We start from the raw sequence: 27,208 nt of genomic DNA on the forward strand, positions 1-27,208 counted from the left end.
GTATATGGAAATTTTACAGGAAGACTTAGCATTAATACAGCACCATTTCAACCTCTCAGCATGTACTAAAGCACTTTACAACCAATCGCATCGTTTTGAAGTGTAGTCACTGCTGTGATATAGGAAACACAGCAGTCAATTTGTGCACAGCAAGTCCCACAAACAGCATTGTGATAACTGAGCAGCTGGTCTGTTTTTCGTGGTGTTGTTTGGGGGAAGCAATGTTGGCCAGGACACCGAGAAGCACGCTCCAGCTCTTAACAAATAGTACTTGTTGTGTCTTTTACACCCACCTCTACAGGCAGAGGTGTGGCATCTCATCTGAAAGATGGCACCACTGGCACTGCAGCACTCTTTCAGTGCTGCACTGAATTATCGGCCTAGATTATGGGCTCAAGTCCTGGAATGGGGCTTGAACCCTTGACCTTCTGACTTAAAGGGGACAGTGCTACCACTGAGTCAAGTTGACACCTGCAGGCAGTTACTGGGTTGGGAGAGCTGGAGGAATTAAATGTACAGCAGTGGACCCAATGACCTGCTAAGAACAAAATAACATAAGAAACAGGAGCAGGAGAAGGCCACACGGCCCTCGAGCCTGCTCCGCCATTTAATAATCATGGCTGATCCGATCATGGACTCAGCTCCACTTTCCTGCCCGCTCCCCATAACCCCTTATTCCCTTATCGTTTAACAAACTCTATTTCTGTCTTAAATTTATTCCATGTCCCGGCTTCCACAGCTCTCTGAGGCAGCAAATTCCAAAGATTTACAACCCTCAGAGAAGAAATTTCTCCTCATCTCTGTTTTAAATGGTGGACCCTTATTCTAAAGATATGCCCTCTAGTTCTAGTCTCCCCTATCAGTGGAAACATCCTCTCTGCATCCACCTTGTCAAGCCCCCTCATAATCTTATACGTTTCGATAAGATCACCTCTCATTCTTCTGAATTCCAGTGAGTAGAGGCCCAGCCTACTCAACCTTTCCTCATAAGTCAACCCCCTCATCCCCGGAATCAACCTAGTGAACCTTCTCTGAACTGCCTGCAAAGCAAGTATATCCTTTCGTAAATATGGAAACCAAAACTGCACGCAGTATTCCAGGTCTGGCCTCACCAATACCCTATTCAACTGTAGTAAGACTTCCCTGCTTTTATACTGCATTCCCTTTGCAATAAAGGCCAAGATTCCATTCGCCTTCCTGATCTCTTGCTGTACCTGCATACTAACATTTTGTGTTTCAGCACAAATACCCCCAGGTCCCGCTGTACTGCAGCACTTTGCAATCTTTCACTATTTAAATAATAACTTGCTCTTTGATTTTTTTTCTGCCAAAGTGCATGATCTCACACTTTCAACATTATACTCCATCTGCCAAATTTTTGCCCACTCACTTAGCTTGTCTATGTCCTTTTGCAGATTTTTTTGTGTTCTCACACATTGACATCCATAACTTGCTAATCTCCATAAACAACAACAACGTGTATTTATATAGCACCTTTAACATAGTAAAACATCCTAAGGCGTTGCACAGGAGTGTTATAAGACAAAAATTTGACACCGAGCCACACAAGAAGACATTACGGCAGATGAGGGTCAAAGAGGTATGTTTTAAGGAGTGTCCTAAACGAGCAAAGAGAGTCAGAGAGGCGGAGAGCTTTAGGAGGGAGTTCCAGAGCTTAGGGCCCAGGCAGCTGAAGGCACGACCACCGATGGTTGAGCGATTATAATCAGGGATGCTCAACAGGGCAGAATTAGAAGAGCACAGTTTCAAGGCTGGAGGAGATTGCAGAGATAGGGAGGGGCGAGGCCATGAAGAGATTTGAAAATAAGGACGAGAATTTTGAAATTGAGGCGTTGCTTAACCGGGAGTCAATGTAGGTCAGCGCGCACAGGGGTGATGGGTGAGCGGGACTTGGTGCGAGTTAGGACAAGGGGCAGCCAAATTTTGGAGGACTTCAAGTTTACGTAGGGCAGAATGTGGGAGGCCAGCCAGGAGTGCATTGGAATAGTCAAGTCTGGAGATAACAGAGGCATGGATGAGGGTTTCAGCAGCGGATGAGCTGAGGCTAGGGCGGAGACGGGTGATGTTACAGAGGTGGAAATAGGAAGTCTTAGTGATGGCACGGATATGTGGTCGGAAGCTCATTTCAGGGTCAAATATGACACCAAGGTTGCGAACAGTGTGGTTCGGCCTCAGACAGTTGCCAGGGACAGGGAAAAAGTCGGTGGCTAGGGAACGGAGTTTGTGACCAGGATTGAAGACAATGGCTTCGGTCTTCCCAACATTTAGTTGGAGGAAATTTCTGCTCATCCAGTACTGGATGTCCGACAAGCCATCTGACAATTTAGAGACCGTGGAGGGGTCGAGAGAAGTGGGAGTGAGGTAGAGCTGGGTGACATCAGCGTACATTTCTGTAAGATCATCTTTTGGGCATCTCCTCTCAAGTATCAAACCAAGCAGATGAGCTGAGGCAAGGGCGGAGACAGGCGAGGTTATGGTGGTAGAAATAGACAGTCTTAGTTATGCTAATTTTAGGGTCAAATATGACACCAAGGACTAAGGTTGACATTGTTTGTGAAACACTTTGGGATGTTTCTGAGGGTCTGATAACTTGCGGTCTATATGCATGTTCTCTCTTGTGTGAATAAACATTCAACTGAAAGAACGTTGACTGGATAAAATGGGAGTTTCTACTATTCCACTATTCCACTTGCACCTCATGAGCTGCATTAGATCAGCAATGACTGGCTTTTCCCGCCAACCTTCCAGTCTTTTCCCCTCAGGCACTGACTCATGTTCCACGTGTACTGGCTGCCCTCTGGTACCTTCTCCAAGCGCCCATTCTTCATGCGGTGATCTAGATGGAAGAGTGTTGCCTACTTGACCATGAGGAACCTCAAATTCTCAGCCCGCACCGATCAGACCAGCCGTGATTTTATGGAATGGCAGAGCAGGCTCGAGGAGCCAATTGGCCTACTTCCTGCTTCTAATTCTGATGTCCTTCTCCTCGTCCACTTCCACATCTACATCCCAACAGCAATCAATGGACAACGACCAGGGGAGGGGATGCTGGTAGTGCCCTTATATTTTACTTTCTAGCCTAGGCGGTACTGAGGCTAATTGTGGCCCCTGTTCACTGGTCAGTCACAATGATCTTTTGCAGAGTGGGGCAGTCTCTCCAGGATATTCAGATGGACCTCCCAGGGATGGGAAGCTCAGTTCTTGCTAAGACACGGTGCAGCAGAAAGTGGTCGATGCTGTTGCTCACGGATACCGCGGGTGTTGATTTACCTTCCCCAGGTTCACCTGCGTTTGCCAGTCAGGCTGGGCGGGGACCACGTGTCAAATGGATGTTGACGAATGCCAGTCGCAGCCCTGCGTGCATGGAGGCTCGTGCCGGGACCGTGTCAATGGTTATGACTGCACCTGCCCAAAGGGCTTCAAAGGTAAGTGACCGTAGTGAGGTACACACCAGTGCCGCAAGCATTGAAACACTCCGAAGGAGAGAGAAGGAGGGAGGAGCAGGAGAAGGAAAGAGGGAAAATGAGGGAGCCAGGGATGAGGAAGGGAGAGGAGGAGGCAGGATTGAGGTTCTTCATGCTCTTGGTAACTCAAACCTCATTACATTCATCTCAATATCTTGCTGTGAGTGCATCAAGGAGGCACTACAGAAGCAGTGTTATTTTACATTTAATTTGTACTAGGAGTGTTTGATGGGACAGTGTAGATGGAGCTTTACTCTGTATCTAACCCGTGCTGTACCTGCCCTGGGAGTGTTTGATGGGACAGTGTAGAGGGAGCTTTACTCTGTATCTAACCCGTGCTGTACCTACCCTGGGAGTGTTTGATGGGACAGTGTAGAGGGAGCTTTACTCTGTATCTAACCTGTGCTGTACCTGCCCTGGGAGTGTTTGATGGGACAGTGTAGAGGGAGCTTTACTCTGTATCTAACCCGTGCTGTACCTGCCCTGGGAGTGTTTGATGGAACAGTGTAGAGGGAGCTTTACTCTGTATCTAACCCGTGCTGTACCTGTCCTGGGAGTGTTTGATGGGACAGTGTAGAGGGAGCTTTACTCTGTATCTAACCTGTGCTGTACCTGCCCTGGGAGTGTTTGATGGGACAGTGTCATCATCATAGGCGGTCCCTCGAATCGAGGATGACTTGCTTCCACGTCAAAAAGTTCACAGGTGTTTCAATGATGGACCTCAAATTCCAGGTCCGAACTAAATTTTGAAGGGTGGAAGATGCCTGTGCTTGGATTTTTTTAATGTGAGGTGACCAATGCACAGCAGCCACCACACGGGCTTGACAGAGCTAGGTCTTGGTCCAGTGCCCTGGGAGTGTTTGATAGGTAGGCTCTTTCACCGTTCCTTCAGTCTTCTCCCCTAACTTGTCTCTCCCCTGCTGTCCTGTTCATTGCCCTATTAACCATTTTGAGCCATTTATTGCATTGAAGGCACTATATAAATCTAAGCACTTGTTGTGGAGAGGGCAATAAGCAGAGGGCAGGGGGCTGAAATTCAGGCACACCAGAAAGCTGGCGCATCGCTGATTTTTTTTTAACCTGCTTTTCCGCCGGGAGCGACAAAGCCGCCTTCGGATCGATTTTCGGCACTTTGACATTTTTTTGGTGTCGGACCAGAAGTCCATCATGAGGGCGGGAGTGAGACAATAAGTCCTGCTGAGGGGCTGAAGTTGGGTCACTCAATGGCGGAGGGGTGGTGATGTCACTGCACATGTGTGTCACCACGCTCTCTGCCCCCCAGTATAGGGGAGACAATCAGTGATTTTTGAGCTTTGACCACTGGGCCACCAGGGATGGTTTCGGCCGGGCCAGCGGCCTGGTACCCGAGAGGCAGTGGGCCCTCCCCTTGAAGATCCGCCACGCTGCTGGGCCACACTCAGTCAGGAGGAGGTGCACCAACTTGGAAAGCTGACGGGGGCACTGCGCGGCGGGGAAATGATTTTTTGCGTTGAATTTGGGTCGGAGTGTGCTGGAGGTGCGGGAGAGTGGCAGTGCGCGCTTTGATGACCCGCTTGGGATGGGTCGGCAGCAGCGGGACGGAAGTGGGGACAGGCCTCAAAATCCCAGAGCTAAATTTGGGTTGGGGCGGCCAATGGACTGGAACACGGCGGCCACTCGATTCCGCGGCACGGCCGCCGCAAAACGGCGGTAACGGCCTTTCTCTGAATTTCGGCCCCCAGATCTCAAGCGCCAGGAAAATCTTGAGACTGTGCTGCTGTCCTTTCTGGGGAGGGTGGGTCACAAGGGTGTAGGAGTACCCTCAATGGCCGGGGGTTGGGCGCTGCCCGCTCATCACCTGGGTAATGGTCCTCGAGGAATTTCCTTTGTTTGTGTTCTTTGCACTAGGCCAGAACTGCCAGATAAATCAAGACGACTGCCTCTCCAGCCCCTGTTTGAACAAGGGTCAGTGCGTCGATGGCACTGCCAGCTACCTGTGCCAATGCGAGCTTCCCTACACAGGTACGCCAGCACTGCAAATTGTTGACTCGATTGGTGTTCGCCTTTAATCAGCCTTCATAGCTTCACAGCGGCTTGATGGGTAATGGCGCCAGGTGTGTTGCTGAGCAATGTAGTTCGGAGTGGGGGGTTGATGGTGGGGAGGGTGATGGGGGTGATGGGAGATGATTGTGGGGAGTGATGGTGGGGAGGGTGATGGTGGGGAGGCTGATGGGGTGATGGGAGATGATTGTGGGGAGTGATGGTGGGGGGGGGATGGTGTGGGGAGGGTATGGTGGAGGAGGTAGGATGGGTGTTGTGATGGTGGGAGTGGAGAAGGGGGCTGGAAGCAGTTGCAGTCTGTCTGTATTTTGTCATTGCCCATCAAATCCCGAAGATCAACCACCAAATTAGCAGCGAGTTTTGCTTGTGGCAGGTGTTAGTGTTTCGGGCCTCTGGCTTGAGGTACACACCGGGCACCAGGTCTATATCACAAGGAGTTGATACATTAATCTTTGCCGATTATGCACAGATATTCTCACTATGAGTAAAACAGACAATTTCATGGAGTCCTCCTGATTTGTGGGCTGGGCCCACTGGCATAAAAACCGTGGTGCAGTCCTGGAGGTTGGTTTAAGGTCATCCTTTGATTAGGCTGGTCCTTTGGTGAGGGTGGTACTTTGGTGAGGGTGGTCCTTTGATTAGGGCAGCTCTGTGCTTGGGGTGGTTCTGAGGATAGCGACATCCTATGGCTATTCTGATCCTGTGGTTAGAGTGAACTTTAGTGTCATAGAGCTTCTGCGAGTGGACTCCTGCTCCACCCAGTGGACTACTGTGGTAATGCAACTACTGATGTAAATACAATAAAGGGTCATGTGACAAAGTCACATGATGACAGGTTTTCTGCCATCTTGTAGAGTGTTGTGTTCGTGATCTCATTAAGCACATATCACACTTCAGTTGGCATGGTCCATCGGTGAACTGATCAGATAGGAGAGTTCCTGAGTGTGCTTGTGAGTGAGTGAGCAGCCTCTGCCGTCTCAATCATACCAGGAGTTGGTTAATTTTCCCAAACTTGTTTTTCTTGCAGGTCCACACTGTGAGGCACTACTCGCCCCTTGCGCTCAGGACCCTTGTGAAAATGGTGGCACATGCATTGAGTCAGCTGACTACCTGGCATTCTCCTGCCTGTGCCCTGGGGGATGGAAAGGTGAGCTACTTCATAAATCGTCCACATACCGTGGAAGTGAAGTCCTCTCGTGGTTGGATCCTCATCAACATGTGCTTCCCCCTGCCAAGAACAAAGGTCGCAACGTCATTGGTCACGTGATCTGTTCCACCTCCTCATAATGGACAACAAGCAAATATGTGACAGGTCCATTCGCAATTTAGCAATTCTTGGAAGCTGGCAAAAGAAATAAGTGCATAAAAACACTCCCAGGGCAGGTACAGCATGGGTTAACTACAGAGTAAAGCTCCCTCTACACTGTCCCATCAAACACTCCCAGCTCAGATACAATATGGATCAGATACAGAGTAATTCTCCCTCTACACTGTCCCATTAAACTCTCCCACCGCAGGTACAGCACGGGTTAGATACAGAGTAAAGCTCCCTCTACATTGTCCCATTAAACTCTCCCACCGCAGGTACAGCACGGGTTAGATACAGAGTAAAGCTCCCTCTACACTGTCCCATCAAACACTCCCAGGGCAGGTACAGCACGGGTTAGATAGAGAGTAAAGCTCCCTTTACACCGTCCCATCAAACACTACCAGGGCAGGTACAGCACGGGTTACATACAGAACCCTATGACTGGGGCTGGAGTGTTTCTGTGGAGAGAGTGTGCACTCCATTTCATTACAATAGTGACTGCATTTAAAAATTAGTTCATTGGTTGTGAAGAGCTGTGGAATGTCATAAAATCATAGAAATTTACAGCACAGAAGGCGGCCATTCGGCCCATCGTGTCCGTGCCGGCCGACAAAGAGCTATCCAGCGATGTCCCACTTTCCACTTCAAGAGCATATCCAGATACTTTTTAACTGTGGTAAAGGTTTCTGCCTCTACCACCCTTTCAGGCAGTCAGTTCCAGACCCCTCACAGCCCTCTGGGTGAATTTTCTTTTTCTCAAATCCCCTCTAATCCTTCTACCATATACTTTAAATCTACATCCCCTGGTTATTGACCCCTCTGCCAAGGGAAACAGGTCCTTTCTATCCATTATATCCAGGCCCCCTCATAATTTTATGCAGCTCAATGAGGTCTCCCCTCAGCCTCCTCTGTTCCAAAGAAAACCGACCCAGCCTTTCCAAAATTTCCTCATGACTAAAATTCTCCAGTCCTGGCACCATCCTCAAATCTCCTCTGTACCTTCTTCAAGGTTATGGAAGTCTTTCTTTCTTTCATATAGAGCAAACAAAAACGTTACCCACGTCGCTTTCTCAGTACGTTGATTGTGGAGACCATGAAGTACAATGTATGATCTTCTACACATTGTCACATACTGGGTTCAGTACTCAGTTTGCTGAGTTAGCTTAGCGCAGGAGAGATACTACAACTGGTCTCAGATTCACTGAGCTTCAGGCGAGAGGGGCAAATAATCAGTCACGTTCCAGAAAACCCTGGCTGGGAGGAGCACGTGTGTGGATATCCGATACGGCATGGTGAAATACACTCTGACACTCACTGCATTGGCTCATAGGCACAGGAGCAGGCCTTTCAGCCTCTCGAGCCTGTACCACCATTCAGTTAGATCACGGCTGATCTGTATCTTAACTCCATCTCACTGGCTTGGTCCCATGACCCTTAATATCCTTGGCTTAAACAAGATATCTGTCAAGCTTGAAATTTTCAATTGCCCTTCACCAACCCCCCCCTGCACCCCCCCCCCAACCCTCCACACCCTCCTCCCCGCCCCCCAACAGCTTTTTGGGGAAGAGAGTTCCAGATTTCCACTACCCTTTGTGTGAAGAAGTGCTTCCTGACAGCACTCACAAAGAATAAGCACTTGTATGAGGAACCAGAGGGCAGAACTGTGGAAACTCCTTCTGGAGGTTACATTATTATATATCTTACATTATTTTATATAACTGTATCCTAACATGCTATACATGACTGTAATAAGATATGACCTGTAACCACCTGCATACCTTGCCACCAGGGGTGCACTTGCAAGAGACAGGTATATAAGGACAGGTCTCAGGCAAGTGCAGCATTGCAGAGCTGTGAAATAAAGGTGCAGGTCCAGAGTGACCTTGACTTCACTACATGCCTCGTGTGAATCTGTACTGAGGGGACAGGACTTTACAGAGAGAGCAGAGTCAGAATTTGTGGAGAAACAAATACTAAAAGTGGCTTTAACTTTTTCCTTCTTTGCAGGTCGGGTTTGTGAGGAGGACGTTGATGAATGTGTCTGCAACCCCTGCCTCAATCGAGGGGTGTGCCAGAACTCTGATGGTGGGCACGTTTGCGATTGCCAAGCGGGCTACAGCGGCCAGCTGTGTGACGTGGACATCGATGAATGCTCGCCCAGTAAGTGAGGAGCCCATCGGCATTCCTGTCATATCTCCCTTCAGCCTTCTCCTCTTCCTCCCTCCATCGCCCCGCCCCCCACTATCCTGTCCCACATACTGTACTGGGACTGAAAGCTCAAGGCAGCAGCCTGTTCCTAGGCCACCACTGCTGAAACTCGCATCTGACCAATTAGCAGAGATCAACTCGTCTTCTGATTTCCCACTCTTACCTGCAACACCTACATTATCAGCAAATATGGGTGAGAATTAGATTAAACTGCTCGTGTCATTCCTCACTGCAGTCCCTCCGCTCCCTCTCAGCTACCTTTCCTTCCTCTCAGTACCCTCCTCTCTCTCCCCTTCCCCTCCTCTCCCCTTCCCCTCCTCTCCCCTTCCCCCTCCTCTCCCCTTCCCCCTCCTCTCCCCTTCCCCCTCCTCTCCCCTCCCCCCTCCTCTCCCCTCCCCTTCCCCCTCCTCTCCCCTCCCCTTCCCCCTCCTCTCCCCTCCCCTTCCCCCTCCTCTCCCCTCCCCTTCCCCCTCCTCTCCTCTCCCCTCCCCTTCCCCCTCCTCTCCCCTCCCCTTCCCCCTCCTCTCCTCTCCCCTCCCCTTCCCCCTCCTCTCCCCTCCCCTTCCCCCTCCTCTCCTCTCCCCTTCCCCCTCCTCTCCCCTCCCCTTCCCCCTCCTCTCCTCTCCCCTCCCCTTCCCCCTCCTCTCCTCTCCCCTCCCCTTCCCCCTCCTCTCCTCTCCCCTCCCCCTCCTCTCCTCTCCCCTCCCCTTCCCCCTCCTCTCCTCTCCCCTCCCCTTCCCCCTCCTCTCCTCTCCCCTCCCCTTCCCCCTCCTCTCCTCTCCCCTCCCCTTCCCCCTCCTCTCCTCTCCCCTCCCCTCTCCCCTCCCCTTCACCCTCCTCTCCTCTCCCCTCCCCTTCCCCCTCCTCTCCTCTCCCCTCCCCTTCACCCTCCTCTTCCCATCCTCCCCCCTTCCCATCTCTCCTCTTCCCTCCTCCCCTACACTCCCCTTCATCTTCCCCTCTGCTTGGCAGCCAATTTGAGCACAGCAAGCTCCCACAAACAACAATCAGATAAATGACCAGATCACCTGTTTCAATGATGTTGGTGGAGGGATAAAAGTTGAGCAGGATTTCCCTGCTCTTCATCAAAATAGTGCCATGAGATCTTTAACATCCATGCCTTGGCTTAACATCACATCCGAAAGCGGGCACCTCCAACAGTGCAGCACTCCCTCAGCACTGCACTGGGCATGTCAGCCTAGATTCAGTGCTCAAGTCTCTGGAGTGGGACTTGAACCCACAACCTTCTGACTCGGGGGAGAAAGTGCTTCCCACTGATCCACGGCTGATCCCTAAGAAAACACCAGCTCAAACATGGGGGTCACCTATGCTAGGTGCTGTAACAGTCTCTGATTTCATACTTCAGTTATGTGGAGAGACTGGGATTGTTTTCCTTAGAGCAGAGAAGGGGAGATCTAATAGAGATGTTCAAAATGATAAGGCGTTTTGATCGAGCAAGTTGGGAGAAACTATTTCCTTTCGCAAGTGGGTCAGTAACCAGAGCACATATATTTTAAAATAATTGGCAAAAGAACTAGTGGGGGAATGAAGATAATTTTTTTCACACCGAGAATCTGGAAGGGTGCTGTAAGCAGATTCCATAGAAACTTCCAAAGGCAAATGGACATACACTTGAAGAGGACTAATTTGCAGGGTTATGGGGAAAAAGCTGCGTAATGAATGCGTCTATGAGTATGTTCACAGGTTTGTAGAGCTGTTGCATTGTGGGTGGCTTAGCCAGTCACATGATGTTCACAAGACTCAATAAAACCCCAGTCAGTTGGGTCTAGGTCATCCACAATGAGGTATGCAATTGTGAGCCTGGTGGATGAACTGGTAACGTGTCGTGTGATTATTAAACCTTTGTTAATAAACCAACTAGTTCTTAATAGCCATGTGTTGCTATCAATTCTGAAACAAAGATCATCATCATCATCATAGGCAGTCCCTCGGAATCGAGGAAGACTTGCTTCCACTCCTGAAGTGAGTCCTTTGCTGGCTGAACAGTCTAATACGAGAGCCACAGACTCTGTCACAGGTGGGACAGATAGTCATTGAGGGAAGGGGTGGGTGGGTGAATACTGCCAGGGAATCTTTTGCATCCATCTGAGTGAGAGAGCAGACGGGGCCTCGGTTTAACGTCTCATCCCAAAGACGGCACCTCCGACAGAGCAGCGCTCCCTCAGCACCGGGAGTGTCAGCTTAGATATTTATGCTCAAGTTCCTGGAGTGGGGACTTGAACCCACAACTTGAACCCACAACTGCAGGACACAACTTAAGGCCAACTGCAGTAAGACAGTTTCGGATAACACGGCAGGGGTTGGGGATGAGAGTAAAACGAGATGTAACCTCCTGATGTCCTTTGCTCTAGACCCGTGCCACAATGGTGGCTCCTGTGAGGACCAGGTGGACTCCTTTGCGTGCTCCTGTCCAGCAGGGTTCGCCGGCGAGCGTTGCCAGGACGACGTCGACGAATGTGCCAGCGACCCGTGCCAGAACGGGGCAACCTGCAACGATTATGTCGATGGGTACACCTGCAGCTGTCCGCTAGGTTATGACAGCATCCACTGTGAGAACAACATTCCGGACTGCACGTCAAGGTACGGATAACGGATCACAGGAGCCGGTGAACAAATTTACATTTGTATAGCACCTTGCACCGTCTCAGCATGTCCCAAAGAGCTTCACAGCCAACTAAGTACTTTTTTGAAGTGTAGTTGCTGTTGTAATGTCGGAAACGCGTCAGCCATTTGTGGATGGAAAGAAAGACTTATATTTATATGGCGCCTTTCACAACCACCGGACATCTCAAAGTGCTTTACAGCCAGTGAAGTATTTTTGGAGTGTAAGTCACTGTTGTGATGTGGGAAACATGGCAGCCAATTTGCGCACAGCAAGCTCCCACAAACAGCAATGTGACAATGAGCCAGATAATCTGCTCTGCTGATGTTGGTTGAGGGATAAATATTGGTCAAGGCACCAGGAATAACTCCCCTGCTTGTCTTCGAAGTAGTGCCATGGGATCTTTTACGTCCACCTGAGAGGGCAGACAGGGCCTCGGTTGAACATCTCATCTGAAAGACGGCACCTCCGACAGTGCAGTACTCCCTCAGCACTGCACTGAGAGTACTAGTCTAAATTTTTGTACTCAAGTCCCTGGAGTGGGACTCCAACCCACAACCTTCTGACTCTGGTGACAGATTAGGAAAAGGGGAGGTGCAACGAGACCTGGGTGTCACGGTTCATCAGTCATTGAAAGTTGGCATGCAGGTACAGCAGGCGGTAAAGAAGGCAAATGGCATGTTGGCCTTCATAGCGAGCGGATTTGAGTATAGGAGCAGGAAGGTCTTACTGAAGTTGTGTAGGGCCTTGGTGAGGCCATACCTTGAATATTATGTACAGTTTTGGTCTCCTAATCTGAGGAAGGATATTCTTGCTATTGAGGGAGTGCAGCGAAGGTTCACCAGACTGATTCCCAGGAAGGCAGGGCTGACATATGAAGAAAGATTGGATCGACGAGGCTTATATTCACTGAAATTTAGAAGAATGAGAGAGGATCTCATAGAAACATATAAAATTCTGATGGGAATGGACAGGTTAGATGCAGGAAGAATGTTCCCGATGTTGGGGAGTCAAGAACCAGAGGTCATAGTCTAAGGATAAGGGGTAAGCTATTTAGGACCGAGATGAGGAGAAACTTCTTCACTCAGAGAATTGTGAACCTGTGGAATTCTCTACCACAGAAAGTTGTTGAGACCAGTTCGTTAGATATATTCAAAAGGGAGTTCGATGTGGCCCTTACGGCTAAAGGGATCAAGGGGTATGGAGAGAAAGCAGGAATGGGATACTAAAGCTGCATGATCAGCCATGATCATATTGAATGGTGGTGCAAGCTCGAAGGGCCGAATAGCCTACTCCTGCACCTATTTTCTATGTTTCTATGTTTCTATGACTCAGAGGCAGGAATGCTGCCCACTGAGCCACAGCTGACATCGTACAAATAACCTGACCCACTGGTCAGGATGGTTGAGTTTAACAGGGCAATATGTTCTTGACTGCTCTGGGGCTGAGCAGCCGGGAAAACTTGAAGGTTTGCTTTGAGCCCCGTACTCTGTTGAGGAATTTGAAAAAGCCCCGCCATCATATAGAGAACTCTACCTCGTCCGTAGGCAAACGATTCCCGCCTCAGGCAGGCCGCATTCGAAACCAGGCTCCCGAATGCCCAGGGTACACGTTCCATCAGAGACTACTGGGCCGAGAGACACAGCCCCAGCACTTTAAAACAGCCCAAATTGAAGTGCCAGGGAGTGGGGAAACTAAGGAGATGATTGATGCAGAGGGGGGGAAATGGGAGAGGAAGCCTTATCTTCTCATACACTTTCTACAGCGCTGGTGATCCGCCAACTACCGCAGGGATCTTGGTGTGGAACACTTCAGTAGAGTGCAATGTAGCTAAATTTGCTGATGATACAAAGATGGGTGGGAAAGCAAGTTGTGCGGAGGACACAAAGAATCTGCAAAAAGGTATATCGACAGGCAAAGTGAGTGGGCAAACATTTGGCAGATGGAGTATAATGTGGGAAAGTGTGAGGTTATTCACTTTGGTAGGAAAAATAAAAAATCAAATTATTATTTCAAATGGGGAGAGATTATAAAAAGCTGCAGTACAGCAGGACCTGGGGGTCCTTGTGCATTGTGCATGAAACATATTTTGTATCAGTCTTTACTGTAGAGGACACTAACAATATTCCAACAGTGGATAATCAAGGGGCTATGGGGGGGGGAGGAACTTAATACAATCACAATCACTAAGAAGGTGGTACTCAGTAAAATAATGGGACTAAAGGCAGATAAATCCCCTGGACCTGATAGCTTGCACCCTAGGGCCTAGCGGCAGGGATTGTGGATGCATTGGTTGTAATTTACGAAAATTCCCTGGATTCTGGGGAGGTCCCAGCAGATTGGAAAACTGCAAATGTAATGCCCCTATTTTTTAAAAAAGGAGGTAGACAAAAAGCAGGAATCTATAGACCAGTTAGCCTAACATCTGTGGTTGGGAAAATGTTGGAGTCCATTATTAAAGAAGCAATAGCAGGATATTTGGAAAAGCAAAATTCAGTCAGGCAGAGTCAGCATGGAATTATAAAGGGGAAGTCATGTTTGACAAATTTGCTGGAATTCTTTGAGGATGTAACTAACAGGGTGGATAAAGGGGAACCAGTGGATGTGGTGTATTTGGACTTCCAGAAGGCATTTGACAAGGTGCCACATAAAAGGTTACTGCACAAGATAAAAGTTTACGGGGTTGGGGATAATATATTAGCAAGGATAGAGGATTGGCTAACTAACAGAAAACAGAGAGTAGGGATAAATGGTTCATTCTAGGGTTGGCAATCAGTAACTAATGGGGTGCCGCAGGGATCGGTGCTGGGACCCCATCTATTTACAATCTATATTAATGACTTGGAAGAAGGGACTGAGTGTAATGTAGCCAAGTTTGCTGACGATACAAAGATGGGAGGAAAATCAATGTGTGAGGAAGACCCAAAAAATCTGCAAAAGGATATAGACAGGCTAAGTGAGTGGGCAACAATTTGGCAGATGGAGTATAATGTTGGAAAATGTGAGATCATGCATTTGGCAGAAAAAAAATCAAAGAGCAAGTTATTACTTAAATAGAGAAAAATTGCAAAGTACTGCAGTACAGTGGGACCTGGGGGTACTTATGCATGAAACACAAAAGGTTAGTATGCAGGTACAGCAAGTGATCAGGAAGGCGAATGGAATCTTGGCCTTTATTGCAAAGGGGATGGAGTATAAAAGCAGGGAAGTCTTGCTACAACTATACAGGGTATTGGTGAGGCCACACCTGGAATACTGCGTGCAGTTTTGATTTCCATATTTACGAAAGGATGTACTTGCTTTAGACGCAGTTCAGAGAAAGTTCACCAGGTTGATTCCTGAGATGAGGGGGTTGACTTATGAGGAAAGGTTGAGTAGGTTGGACCTCTACTCATTGGAATTCAGAAGAATGAGAGGTGATCTTATTGAAACGTATAATGTTATGAGGGAGCTTGACAAGGTGGATGCAGAGAGGATGTTTCCACTGATGGGGGAGACTAGAACGAGGGGGTATGAACTTAAAATAAGGGGATGCCCATTTAAAAGTGAGGAGAAATTTCTTCTCTCAGAGGGTTGTAAATCTGTGGAATTTGCTGCCTCAGAGAGCTGTGGAAGCTGGGACATTGAATAAATTTAAGACAGAAATAGACAGTTTCTTAAATGATAAGGGGATAAGGGATTATGGGGAGCGGGCGGAGAAGTGGAGCTGAGTCCATGATTAGATCAGCCATGAGCTGATTGAATGGCGGAGCAGGCTCGAGGGGCTGTATGGCCTACTTCCACTCCTATTTCTTATGTTATGTAGGTGAGGTCTTGCTGTATTAATGTGACCAATGAATGGTCGGCACCCGAAACATTGGGTTCAATTTTAAACTAGCCCCTCGTCGGGAAGGTGATGTCAGAGACCACATGTGTGTGCCCGTCCGAACCCATCATCATCATCATCATCGGCAGTCCCTCGGAATCGAGGGAGACTTGCTTCCACTCTAAACGTGAGTCCTCAGGTGACTGAACAGTCCAATATGGGAATTACAGTCTTTGTCACAGTTGGGACAGTGGTTGAAGGAAAGGGTGGGTGGGGAGTCTGGTTTGCCGCACGCTCCTTCCACTGCCTGCGCTTGATTTCTGCATGCTCTCGGCGATGAGACTCGAGGTGCTCAGCGCCCTCCCCGATGCTCTTCCTCCACTTCGGGCGGTCTTTGGCCAGGGACTCCCAGGTGTCAGTGGGAATGTTGCATTTAATCAAGAAGGCCTTGAGGGTGTCCTTGAAACGTTTCCTCTGCCCACCTGGGGCCCGCTTGCCGTGTCGGAGTTCCGAGTAGAGCACCCGCCCAGCGGAGCTGGTGAAGTGTGGTCAGTGCTTTGATGCTGGCCTGATCGAGGACACTGATGTCAGTGCGTCTGTCCTCCCAGGGGATTTACAGGATCTTGTGGAGCCAGCGCTGGTGGTACTTCTCCAGCGTCTCATCGAGAGATGTTTTTTTTTGTTCCGCAGCTCATGTCTGAACGGGGGCACGTGTGTCGACCTGGTCACCAATTTCTCCTGCCGCTGCCCGGCCGGCTTCGCGGGCCACTACTGCCAGCAGGAGATCAACGAGTGTGACTCGCAGCCCTGCCTGAACGCAGGCACCTGCCAGGACGGCTACGGGGCCTACAAGTGCTCCTGCGCGCAGGGCTACACCGGCAACAGCTGTCAGGTAAGGAGGCGGCGGGCTATCTACCAATGGCCATGACCGACAGTGCTGGTCAGTCCCAAGGTCGCAAAGCTGGGGGCATGCTCGATGAAGGTGGGATCATCAGGAACAGGAGGAGGCCATTCAGCCCCTCGGGCCCATTCTGCCATTACATAAGAACATAAGACATGGGAGCAGGAATCGGCCCTGCGGCCCCTCGAGCCTGCTCCGCCATTCAATAAAAGCACCGCTGATCTCCGATCTCATCTCCAGTTTCCCGCGCGTCCCCATATCTTTTGATTCCCTTTCTGCCTGACTTGCATTCGTGCTCCTCACAGCCTTATTTTTAACTTGCATGTCGCCCTCCTCCCAACACCCCCCCCCCCCCCCCCCCGCCCCCGATATCGAACCGTTGAACACAGTGAAGGATTTCCCTGAGGCAATTCTGTCAAATCCTTTCTTGGAAACTCGACCTCTCCACTTCTCCAAAGCAAACAAGTGCAACTTCCTCAGGTTTTCCTCACAACTTGATCTCCTGACGGGCTTTGTGCGAAAGACTATATCCTGTTTGGCGGTGGATGACCTCTTGCCCTCCGTTCTCGCCGCGTATCAGAATGTCATGGCCATCCAGGAACACTGGGTGGAGCTCGGTGTGAACAGAATGATGGCTCCACCAGTAATGGGTGGGGGGGTGTAATAACGAGTCACTTAAAGGTTATCAGTCAGTGAGATGTTCTGATGGTTGCCGTTTCCTTCAGGGCTGCAGTCTCATTAACCTATTACACATGGATCTACCCAGCACGCTAACTTTTCACAGACCTCACTCCGAGAAACTGCAGATGCCCAGGCCTCTTCCAACATTCAATTAGATCATGACTGACCTCCGCCTCAACTCCGTATCCCTCGATATCCTTACCCAGCAGAAATCTGTCCAGCTCAGTCTTGAAACCTCCAATTAACCTTTTGAGGGGGGAGAGAGAATTACAGATTTCCACCAACCTTTATGTGAAGAAGGGGAGGGCCTTCTGCAACTGTACAGGGTATTGGTGAGGCCTCACCTGGAGTACTGCGTGCAGTTTTGGTCACCTTACTTAAGGAAGGATATACTAGCTTTGGAGTGGGTACAGAGATGATTCACTCGGCTGATTCCGGAGATGAGGGGGTTACCTTATGATGATAGATTGAGTAGACTGGGTCGTTACTCGTTGGAGTTCAGAAGGACGAGGGGTGATCTTATAGAAACATTTAAAATAATGAAAGGGATAGACAAGATAGAGGCAGAGGTTGTTTCCACTGGTCGGGGAGATTAGAACTAGGGGGCACAGCCTCAAAATACGGGGGAGCCAATTTAAAACCGAGTTGAGAAGGAATTTCTTCTCCCAGAGGGTTGTGAATCTGTGGAATTCTCTGCCCAAGGAAGCAGTTGAGGCTAGCTCATTGAATGTATTCAAATCACAGATAGATAGATTTTTTAACCAATAAGGGAATTAAGGGTTACGGGGAGCGGGCGGGTAAGTGGAGCTGAGTCCACGGCCAGATCAGCCATGATCTTGTTGAATGGCGGAGCAGGCTCGAGGGGCTAGATGGCCTACTCCTGTTCCTAATTCTTATGTTCTTATGTTCTTAAGAAGTGCTTCCTGACATCACCCCTCAATGGCCTGGCTCTCATTTTAAAGCTACGCCCCCTTTGTTCTGGACTCCCCTCACCAGCGGAAATCGTTTCTTTCTCTACCCTAACAAATACATTGGGCTAGAAATTCGTTATCGCCCAGTTTGAGGCGGTGACACCGGCCGGGTGCTACCTTTAGCGGCGGGCGATTTTTACCGCCTCCAACCGGGATATTCACTGTTAGCGCCCCAAGAGGGGAACGGAGCGCTAACCGAAGCGTTGCACGCTACTCTCGGGCTGCTGCCGGGGCGGGAGCGCGGCAGGCCGGCTGAAGTCGCGGCACTGGGATGCCGGCATCCTCGCGTCTAAAAAGGAGGCGAGGTCGAGTAGCTCAAACACTGCAGAGAAAGCAAGGCCGCTAAGTCAGACAGTGCAAACGGGTAAGTATTGAATAAAGTTGATGGCAGTCACTTACCAGCTCCTGCGCAGCCATTTCACCCCGGTGCTTGCTGAGACCGCCTGCTTTACCCGTCGGGAGCAGCGCTTGCCGGCAGAGCAGGCCATCCAATTCAAGTTTGCTGCCGCGGCGCCCAGGGGACGTTGCACGCTCGGTGATGTCGCCGCCGTGGCTAGCGCTGGAGTGCGCCGCGCTCCCTCTCCGCCCCGCCCCCATCCCTCCATTGACGTTTTGGGGAGGCGAGGACGGTATGTCGCTGCGTCGGTAGGTGCTTGGCGGCCCGTTAGCTGCCCTCTCCGGCGCTCATGGGCAACGCCCAGCCAATGAAGTTTTAGCCCTTTTAATGGTCTTAACCAGCTCAGTTAGATCACCCCTTTAACCTTCTGTTCTCAGTTGTGCCAAACCGCTACTGTGGGAGCACCTTCACCACACGGACTGCAGCGGTTCAAGAAGGCGGCTCACCACCACCTTCTCAAGGGGCAACGAAGGACAGGCAATAAATGCTGGCCTTGCCAGCCGCGCCCACATCCCGTGAACGAATCTTAAAAAAAAATAACGCTCTACGGCCTGCTCTGATTTTGAGATGATGCCCCCTTGTTCTGGACGCCCCCAACCCTCCCCACCAGAGAAATTAGATTCACCGTCTCTATCCTATCGACTCCTTTGATCATTTTAAACAACCGTGATCAGTTCACCCCTCAATACTCCAATACTCGAGAGGTGTTTTGCTGTGTAGCTGCACTGCTCCGTACGGAGCAGGGAGGTTCTGGGTCCCACCCGACGGTCGGCTGTCAGCTCATCTCGGTCAGAGTGTTATAGCTTGGCCTCAGTGCCCCTCGGCTGGAAGGAGTGGCCACTGCCCGCCAGGGTTCCTGTTCCCGATGGCCACGCGGTGACCGCTGACCCGGGAAGTGCGTGCGCGCCATTGCTGCGCGATGACGGTAGCCCGGGCTCCGCCGCGGAGGCCTCACGGCGGAGGGAATCTTACCCAGGCCCGCGGTCTCAGCTCGCAGGTGAGCGATGGCCAGCTGAGCAAGACTCTGGAGGCAACCAGCGTCAAGGAACCACAGCCCAGTAAGAGCCCGCACCTTCTGGACAAAGTCATGGAGAAAAAAACCCCACATTAATAAAAAAAAAAGGGCCTCGATTTCAAAATTCACAAATCTCTCCAAGACCTCGCCCCTCCCTGTCTCTGTAATCTCCTCCAGCCTCACAACCCACTCCCCCCCCCCCGCCCACTGCCCGAGATGTCTGCGCTCCTCTAATTCTGCCCCCCTGAACATCCCTGATTATAATCGCTCAATCATTGGTGGCCGTGCCTTCAGCTGTTTGGGCCTTAAGGTCTGGAACTCCCTCCTTAAACCTCACCGCCTCTCTGCCTTGCTTTCCTCCTTTAAGACGCTCCTTAAAACCTACGTCCCATCTGCCGTAATTTCTTCTTATGTGGCTCATTTGCTTTGACTTATAACACTGCTGTGAAGCGTTTTGGGACGTGTTACTATGTTAAAAGCACTAGATAAATAGAAGTTGTTGTTGTGATGATCCAAAGTTCACATCGAGCACCAATTCGTCATATTTTGTCAAGTAGATTCGAACTTGTCAACTACAACTTGCATTTATATAGCGACTTTAACGTAGTGTGCCATCTCACGGGTGGAGCCACCATTCCGTTCACACAGAGCACCTCCCAGTATTCCTGGATGACCATGCCATTCCAATGCGTGGCCGTGTCGTAGAACTGGAAGGTTTTCTCCATCAAACAAGATGTGGTCTTCTGCACCAAGCCTTTCGGGAGATCAAGTTGTCAGCACTATGATCACGGAGGATGGCTTTTGTGTCATTGTAATCATAGCATCTTACAGCACAGAGGGAGGCCATTCGGCCCATCGTGCCTGTGCCGGCTCTGTGAAAGAGCTGTCCAATTAGTCCCACTCCCCCCGGGCTCTTTCCCTATTGGCCTGCACATTTTTTTTCCTTTTTTAGTATTGATCTAATTCACTTTTAGAAAGTTGCTCTTGTATCTGCTTCCCCCGCCCTTTCAGGCAGCGTGTTCCAGATCACAACAACTCGCTGCGTTAAAAACACAATTTGGCCTCATCTCCCCCTTTTATTTTTGGCAATTATCGGAATTATCGAAATCTGAGCTGTGGAACGAGCCTTTTCGAAGCCAAGCTTGGTGTCACCCAGCGACTGTTTCATGACCTTCCCCTCGTACGATGCCAATATTGCTGGGGGTACAAATTGCCCCACGCCCAAAACGGGGCACTCCCAACCCATTTCGGTGGTTTTTACCATAGCTGCGGTTCAGGTCACCTCTTTCACGAAATTGTGCCCTTTGGTTTTTTTTTGTTTTGATCCGGAACTCGGTCATAAGGGGGGGGGGTCGGTGGCTACACCTGAGAGGCAAACACGCGGCAGTGACAGCAACTGAGGGGCGGAAGTTGGGGGCGGAGCGGAATGACCGCCGTGATGACATCATCATGGCGTCGTTTCACCACGGCTCTCCTCTTCACTTAAAGGGGAGAGCCTCCACCCTTTTAAATCTTCGGTCCACTGGCCCACCAGGGAGGGTTTCGGCCGGGCCACTGGCCTGGCGCCCAACAGGGGGTGTCAGGCTGCCTGTTGGCGGCCCGGCCAAACCCGGGGGCATAATTGTCGGGCCGACATGTCAGTCGGCCGCCGCAAAAAAAACATGGCTGCCGCAGCAGTAGGCCACAACCTCACTGGACCACCGGGGGGAAGCTTGTTTTGGCACTGCGTGGTGGGCGGAAGATTTTCGGTGGGGAATGTCACCATTGGCCGGGTGGGGACTGGTGGCTATATCGGCGGTGCGCACGGTGATGACGGTAAGGGGGGAATCGGGACACTGCCGGGAAACCTCTGGAGGGCAATTAAGCTAGCAGCGGCCATTCCACCAAAAATTCGGTGTCCACTCCACTCCATGGCCGCTGATTTGCGGTGGTAATAGGCCTTAAGGAAAGGGGCAATTTTGGCCCCCTGGTGTGTGGAGCCTTGGCACTGGGGCCTGTCCTGAACCACAACCCTTCGCCCAGCTTGCCCGAGCCAGCTCACTGTTCCATTCTTCAACCCGCAGACTCTGATAAACTGGTGTGCCAAGCCCGTGTGCAAGAATGATGGCAGGTGTGAGCAAGTGGGCACGACCTTCCAGTGCCAGTGCAAGACCGGCTGGTCGGGCCTTTACTGCGATGTCCCGAAAGTGTCCTGCGAGGTCGCTGCCGGCAAGCTGGGTAAGTGCCTGGGGAATAGTTCATTCCCAGTTATATCTGCTCCGTGCACAGTAGGCAGTGGAATGATAGAGTACTTGTCACTGGCCACGGGTTGAGCAGAAGCACAGGCAAGATTAGAAAGGGTTGTGAAAGATCTTGAAGGGAGAGAGAAGAGATGAACAGGATCAATCGGGCTGGTTGAGAGAGAAGAGACTGGATAATATCACCGTGAGGGTTGTACGAGAGAGAGGGGACTGGACAGGTGACAATAGGGTTGGGTGAAAGAGAGTGAGAGAGAGGGGACGGGGCAAGATCACAGTGGGGTTGGGCAAGAGACAGACCAGGAAAAGTCATGATTTAAGGTTATTGGCAAAAGAACTAGCGGCAAGATGAGGAGAATTCTTTTAAAGCAACGAGTTATTATTGTAATGTATGCAGCTGTGAGTATGCTCACAGGTTTGTAGAGTTGTTGACCTGTTCCATTATTTGAAGGGGCTGCTCCTCAAATTTTATTTGCACTTCAGTCCCACACTCCTGATCTTTGGGCACCCTGTGCGGAGGGGAGCGGGCAGGTCGGAAGGCACCTCCGGCAACCAAATTTTAATTTGACCGTTTATTGTTTGAAAAGCTTTATTGGCTAATTTGTTGGTTCTAATGCCCCTTTGATACTTGATTTATTCTTTTACAAAAATAGTTGTAGAACTGTTGAGTTGGGAGTGGTTTAGCCAGTCACGTGATGTTCACAAGACTCAATAAAACCCCAGCCAGCTGGGTTCGGGGGATCCACGATGAGACAGGTGGTTGTGAGCCTGTTGGATGAACTGGTAATGTGCAGTGTGATTGTTAAAGCTTTGCTAATAACCAATTAGTTCTTAATAGCAATATGTTGCTATGAATTCTTAAGCAAAGCACCCATGAAGCAAATACTTTGCAGTTATGATCTGGAATGCGCAGCCTGAAAGGGCGGTGGAAGCAGATTCAATAAGAACTTTCTCAAGGGAATTGGATAAATACTCTAATTGGAACATTTTGCTGGACTGTGGGGAAAGGGTGGGTGAGTGGGACTAATTGGATAGCACTTGCAAAGAACTGGCACAGGAATGGTGGGCCGAATGTTCTCCTGTGCTGTAAGATTCTATGACTCAATGATCAGGCTGGGAAAATGGAGATGTGAATGTCACGATGGGGGTGGGAAAGAGAGAGGAGACTGGGCAAGATAATCATGGCGCAAAATAACAATGGGGTAAAGGGCATGAGGCTGGGAGAGCAGCGGACTGGATAATTCTTTCTATCACTACTTCTGTGTCTATACCTTACACCGTTTTACTCTCAGATGGTTGGATAGATAGACCGAAAGATAGACACATGTCTCTTTATCTATGTCTGTCATACTGGCTTTGTTTGTGTGTATGTGTGTGTACACATGCCTGTGCCTCTTGATAGATAGACATGTGCATCTGTCTATCTTGCTGTCAGTCCCTCTCATATCAGGCCATTCTGAATAAAGATATAGCGCAGGTGGAGAGATAGGAACAGGAGTAGGCCATTCAGCCCCTCGAGTTTGTTACGCTATTCATAGAGTTACATCGGATATATGGCACAGAAACAGGCCATTCGGCCCAACCAGTCCATGCCTGCGTTTATGCTCCACTCGAGCCTCCTCCCATCTTTCCTCATCTAAATCTATCAGCATAACCCTCTGTTCCCTTCTCCCTCATATGCTTCTCCAGCCTCCCCTTAAATGCATCGACACTATTCGCGACAACCACTCCCTGTGGTAGTGAGTTCCACATTCTCACCTCACTCTGGGTGAAGAAGTTTCTTCTGAATTCCCTATTGGATTTCTTGCTGATTATCTTATATTGATGGCCTTTATTATGCTCTTCCCCACAAATGGAAACAGTCTCTCTGTATCCACTCTATCATAAGAACATAAGAAATAGGAACAGGAGTAGGCCATACGGCCCCTCGAGCCGGCTCTGCCATTCAATAAGATCATGGCTGATTTGATCATGGCCTCAGTTCCACTTCCCCGCCCACTCCCCATAACCCTTCACTCCCTATCAAAACCTTTCATAATTTAAAAAAAACTCTGTTAGCTTGCCCCTCAGCCTTCTTTCCAGTTCTATTCGGCGAGATTATGGCTGATCTGCATCTTACCGCCATCAACCAACATAATGACGACCGTCACAGTAACGGCTGAGTTAGTGTTGGACCAATTCCTAACAATTAATACTTTGCACTGTTTCCTCCCATCCGGACCTCGTGCCTCACCTCTGCTCGCTCCAAGTGGACGGGTGTGTGATATGGGCCTCAAAACTGTCACCAAGCTCACAGTCTACAGGGCCGTAGTAATACCCGCCCTCCTGTGTGGCTCAGAGACATGGACCATGTACAGTAGACACCTCAAATCGCTGGAGAACTACCACCAACGATGTCTCCGCAAGATCCTACAAATCCCCTGGGAGGACAGACGCACCAACTTTAGCGTCCTCATCCAGGCCAACATCCCCAACGTCGAAGTGCTGACCACACTTGATCAGCTCCGCTGGGCAGGCCATATAGTTCGCATGCCAGACACGAAACTCCCAAAGCAAGCGCTCTACTCAGAACTCCTTCAGGGCAATCGAGCCAAAGTTGGGCAGCGGAAACGTTACAAGGACACCCTCAAAGTCTCCCTGATAAAGCGCATCATCCCAACCGACACCTGGGAGTACCTGGCCAAAGACCGCCCTAAGTAGAGGAAGTGCATTCGGGAGGGCGCTGAACACCTCGAGTCTCGTCGCCGAGAGCATGCAGAAATCAAGCGCAGGCAGTGGGAAGAACGTGCGGCAAACCAGTCCCACCCACCCCTTCCCTCAACAACTGTCTGACCCACCTGTGACAGAGTCTGTGGCTCTCGTATTGGACTGTTCAGCCATCTAAGGACTCATTTTAAGAGTGGTAGCAAGTCTTCCTTGATTCCGAGGGACTGCCTATGATGATGATGATGATGGGCCGACGGAGCCTCCATAACACTGGCGGCACTGGCCCGTTGATAGCTGCGTGGGTAAAGCTTCCACCCAGTGCTGGAAGTGAACCATGCAAAGCAAGAAGGTCCCAGTTTTGATCCTTGGACTGTGCCGCGTTACCTGACCGTCGCTGTACAGATACCAAAACTGGCCTCAGCACCCCACAGTGATCCCTACATGTGTGGACATCAGGTGAGTATGGGACTGGCTTTCACTGTGCTGCTCCCCAAGGTCAAATAGTCGACATTGGATATCTTGGGGCCGAAATTGGCTATTGCCCCGGTTGAGGCAAGAACATTTCCGAGGCCGGATTCTACGCCTGGCGTTCCGGTCCAGGAGCAAAATTGTGGTTAGCGCCCCTCACAGGGAGAGTAGTGCAATGTCATGTGCTCCACTTCCTCCCGGGACAAGCTAGGGAGTGATACGCAGGCGCGACGCGGAGTGCACCCGGCCTCTCCGCGTAGTGCTGACCCGTTTCAACGCCCCTCCCCTTCGGTTAAAGGGAGGGACGCTGCGAGCTCTGCAGACCCTTGGATGGCCTTCACTGGGCCACCTGGGCTAAGGGGTGCCGTGGTCACGGCCCGGCTCCGAGACGGAGTGCGGGGCAGCACGAGCGCGGCCAGTAGTCCATTTCTCCAATGGGGGGAGAGAGAGGGACTGCGGGAAAGAGAGAGACTGGGGGGTGGGGGGAGGTGAGTGAGAGAGACTGGGGGGGGAGAGAGAGAGAGAGAGAGAGAGAGAGTGGGAGACTGGGGGGAGAGAGAGTGGGAGACTGGGGGGTAGAGAGAGAGAGAGAGACTGGGGGGTAGAGAGAGACTGGGGGGTAGAGAGAGAGAGAGTCTGGGGGGAGACTGGGGGGGGAGAGAGAGAGAGACTGGGGGGGGAGAGAGAGAGAGAGAGAGAGACTGGGGGGGGGAAGAGAGAGAGACTGGGGGGGGGGAGAGAGAGAGACTGGGAGGGGGGAGAGAGAGAGAGAGACTGGGGGGGGGAAGAGAGAGACTGTGGGGGGGGAGAGAGAGAGAGACTGGGGGGGGGGGAGAGAGAGAGACTGGGGGGGGAGAGAGAGAGAGACTGGGGGGGGGAAGAGAGAGAGAGACTAGGGGGGGGAGAGAGAGAGACTGGGAGGGGGGAGAGAGAGAGAGAGAGACTGGGCGGGGGAGAGAGAGAGAGAGACTGTGGGGGGAAGAGAGAGACTGTGGGGGGGAGAGAGAGAGAGACTGGGGGGGGGAGAGAGAGAGAGACTGGGGGGGGAGAGAGAGAGAGACTGGGGGGAAAGAGAGAGAGAGAGACTAGGGGGGGGAGAGAGAGAGAGAGAGACTGGGGGGGGGAGAGAGAGAGAGAGACTGGGGGGGGGAGAGAGAGAGAGAGAAAGAGAGACTGGGGGGGAGAAAGAGAGAGACTGGGGGGGGGAGAGAAAGAGAGACTGAGGAGGGAGAGAGAGACTGAGGGAGGGAGAGAGAGACTGGGGGGGAGAAAGCAAGAGTCTGGGGGGGGGAGAGAGAGAGATAGGGGGTGAGAGAGAGACGGGGGAGAGACAAAGGCTGGGGGAGAGAGAGAGAGGAGAGATGGGGGGAGAGAGAGAGAGAGATGGGGGAGAGAGAGAGTTGGGGGAGAGAATGAGAGAGAGAGAGACTGTGGGGGGAGAGAGAGAGAGACTGTGGGGGGAGAGAGAGACTGTAGAGAGAGAGAGAGAGAGAGACTGGGGAGAGAGAGAGAGAGAGAGAGACTGTGGGGAGAGAGAGAGACTATGGGGGGAGGGAGAGAGAGAGAGAGAGAGAGACTGTGGGGAGAGAGAGAGAGACTGTGGGGAGAGAGAGAGAGAGACTGTAGGGAGAGAGAAAGAGACTGGGGGAGAGAGAGACTAGGGGGGGGAAGAGAGAGAGAGAGGGATACTGGGGGGAGAGAGAGACAGAGACAGAGACAGAGAGAGAGAGAGACTGGGGGGGAGGATGAGAGCCTGTGGGTGGGAAGAAGAGAGATTGGGGGAGAGAGAGACTGGGGCAAAGAGAGACTGAGAGAGATGGAGGAGAGAGAGACTGGGGTGGCGAGAGAGATAGAGAGACTGGGGTGGAGAGAGAGAGAGACTGGCAGAGAGAGAGAGAGAGAGAGAGAGAGAGACGGGGGGGGAGAGAGAGAGAGACTGGGGGGACAGAGTGAGATTGGCAGAGAGAGAGACTGGGGGGGAGAGAGAGAGACTGGGGGGGAGGGAGAGATACTGGGGCGGGGGAGAGAGAGAGAGAGAGAGAGAGAGAGAGACTGGGGCGGGGGGAGAGAGAGAGACTGGGGGGGAGAGAGAGAGACTGGGGCGGGGGAGAGAGAGAGAGAGACAGAGAGACTGGGGGGGGAGAGAGAGAGACTGGGGGGGAGAGAGAGAGACTGGGGGGGAGGGAGAGAGACTGGGGCGGGGGAGAGAGAGAGAGAGAGAGAGAGAGACTGAGGCGGGGAGAGAGAGAGACTGGGGGGAGAGAGAGAGAGAGACTGGGGGGGGGAGAGAGAGAGACTGGGGGGAGAGAGAGAGAGAGACAAAGGCAGAGGTAACAAAGGCATGGTTGAGGGTTTCAGCAGC

The 27,208-nt window shown here is 51.1% G+C and overlaps 1 protein-coding gene across 1 annotated transcript in view; it reads left to right on the forward strand.

Moving 5' to 3' along the window:
• Positions 1–27,208, forward strand: part of LOC139229815 (neurogenic locus notch homolog protein 1-like) — a 388,541-nt gene that overhangs the window by 318,871 nt on the left and 42,462 nt on the right. Inside the window, exons 14-20 of the mRNA XM_070861407.1 lie at positions 3,301–3,446; positions 5,373–5,486; positions 6,553–6,672; positions 8,842–8,994; positions 11,415–11,643; positions 16,161–16,362; positions 21,499–21,652. Coding sequence (XP_070717508.1) covers positions 3,301–3,446; positions 5,373–5,486; positions 6,553–6,672; positions 8,842–8,994; positions 11,415–11,643; positions 16,161–16,362; positions 21,499–21,652 — 1,118 coding nt within the window. The remainder of the gene's footprint in view (positions 1–3,300; positions 3,447–5,372; positions 5,487–6,552; positions 6,673–8,841; positions 8,995–11,414; positions 11,644–16,160; positions 16,363–21,498; positions 21,653–27,208) is intronic.

This window comes from Pristiophorus japonicus, chromosome 19 (genome assembly GCF_044704955.1).
Source record: "Pristiophorus japonicus isolate sPriJap1 chromosome 19, sPriJap1.hap1, whole genome shotgun sequence".
In the NCBI taxonomy this organism is placed as follows: domain Eukaryota; kingdom Metazoa; phylum Chordata; class Chondrichthyes; family Pristiophoridae; genus Pristiophorus; species Pristiophorus japonicus.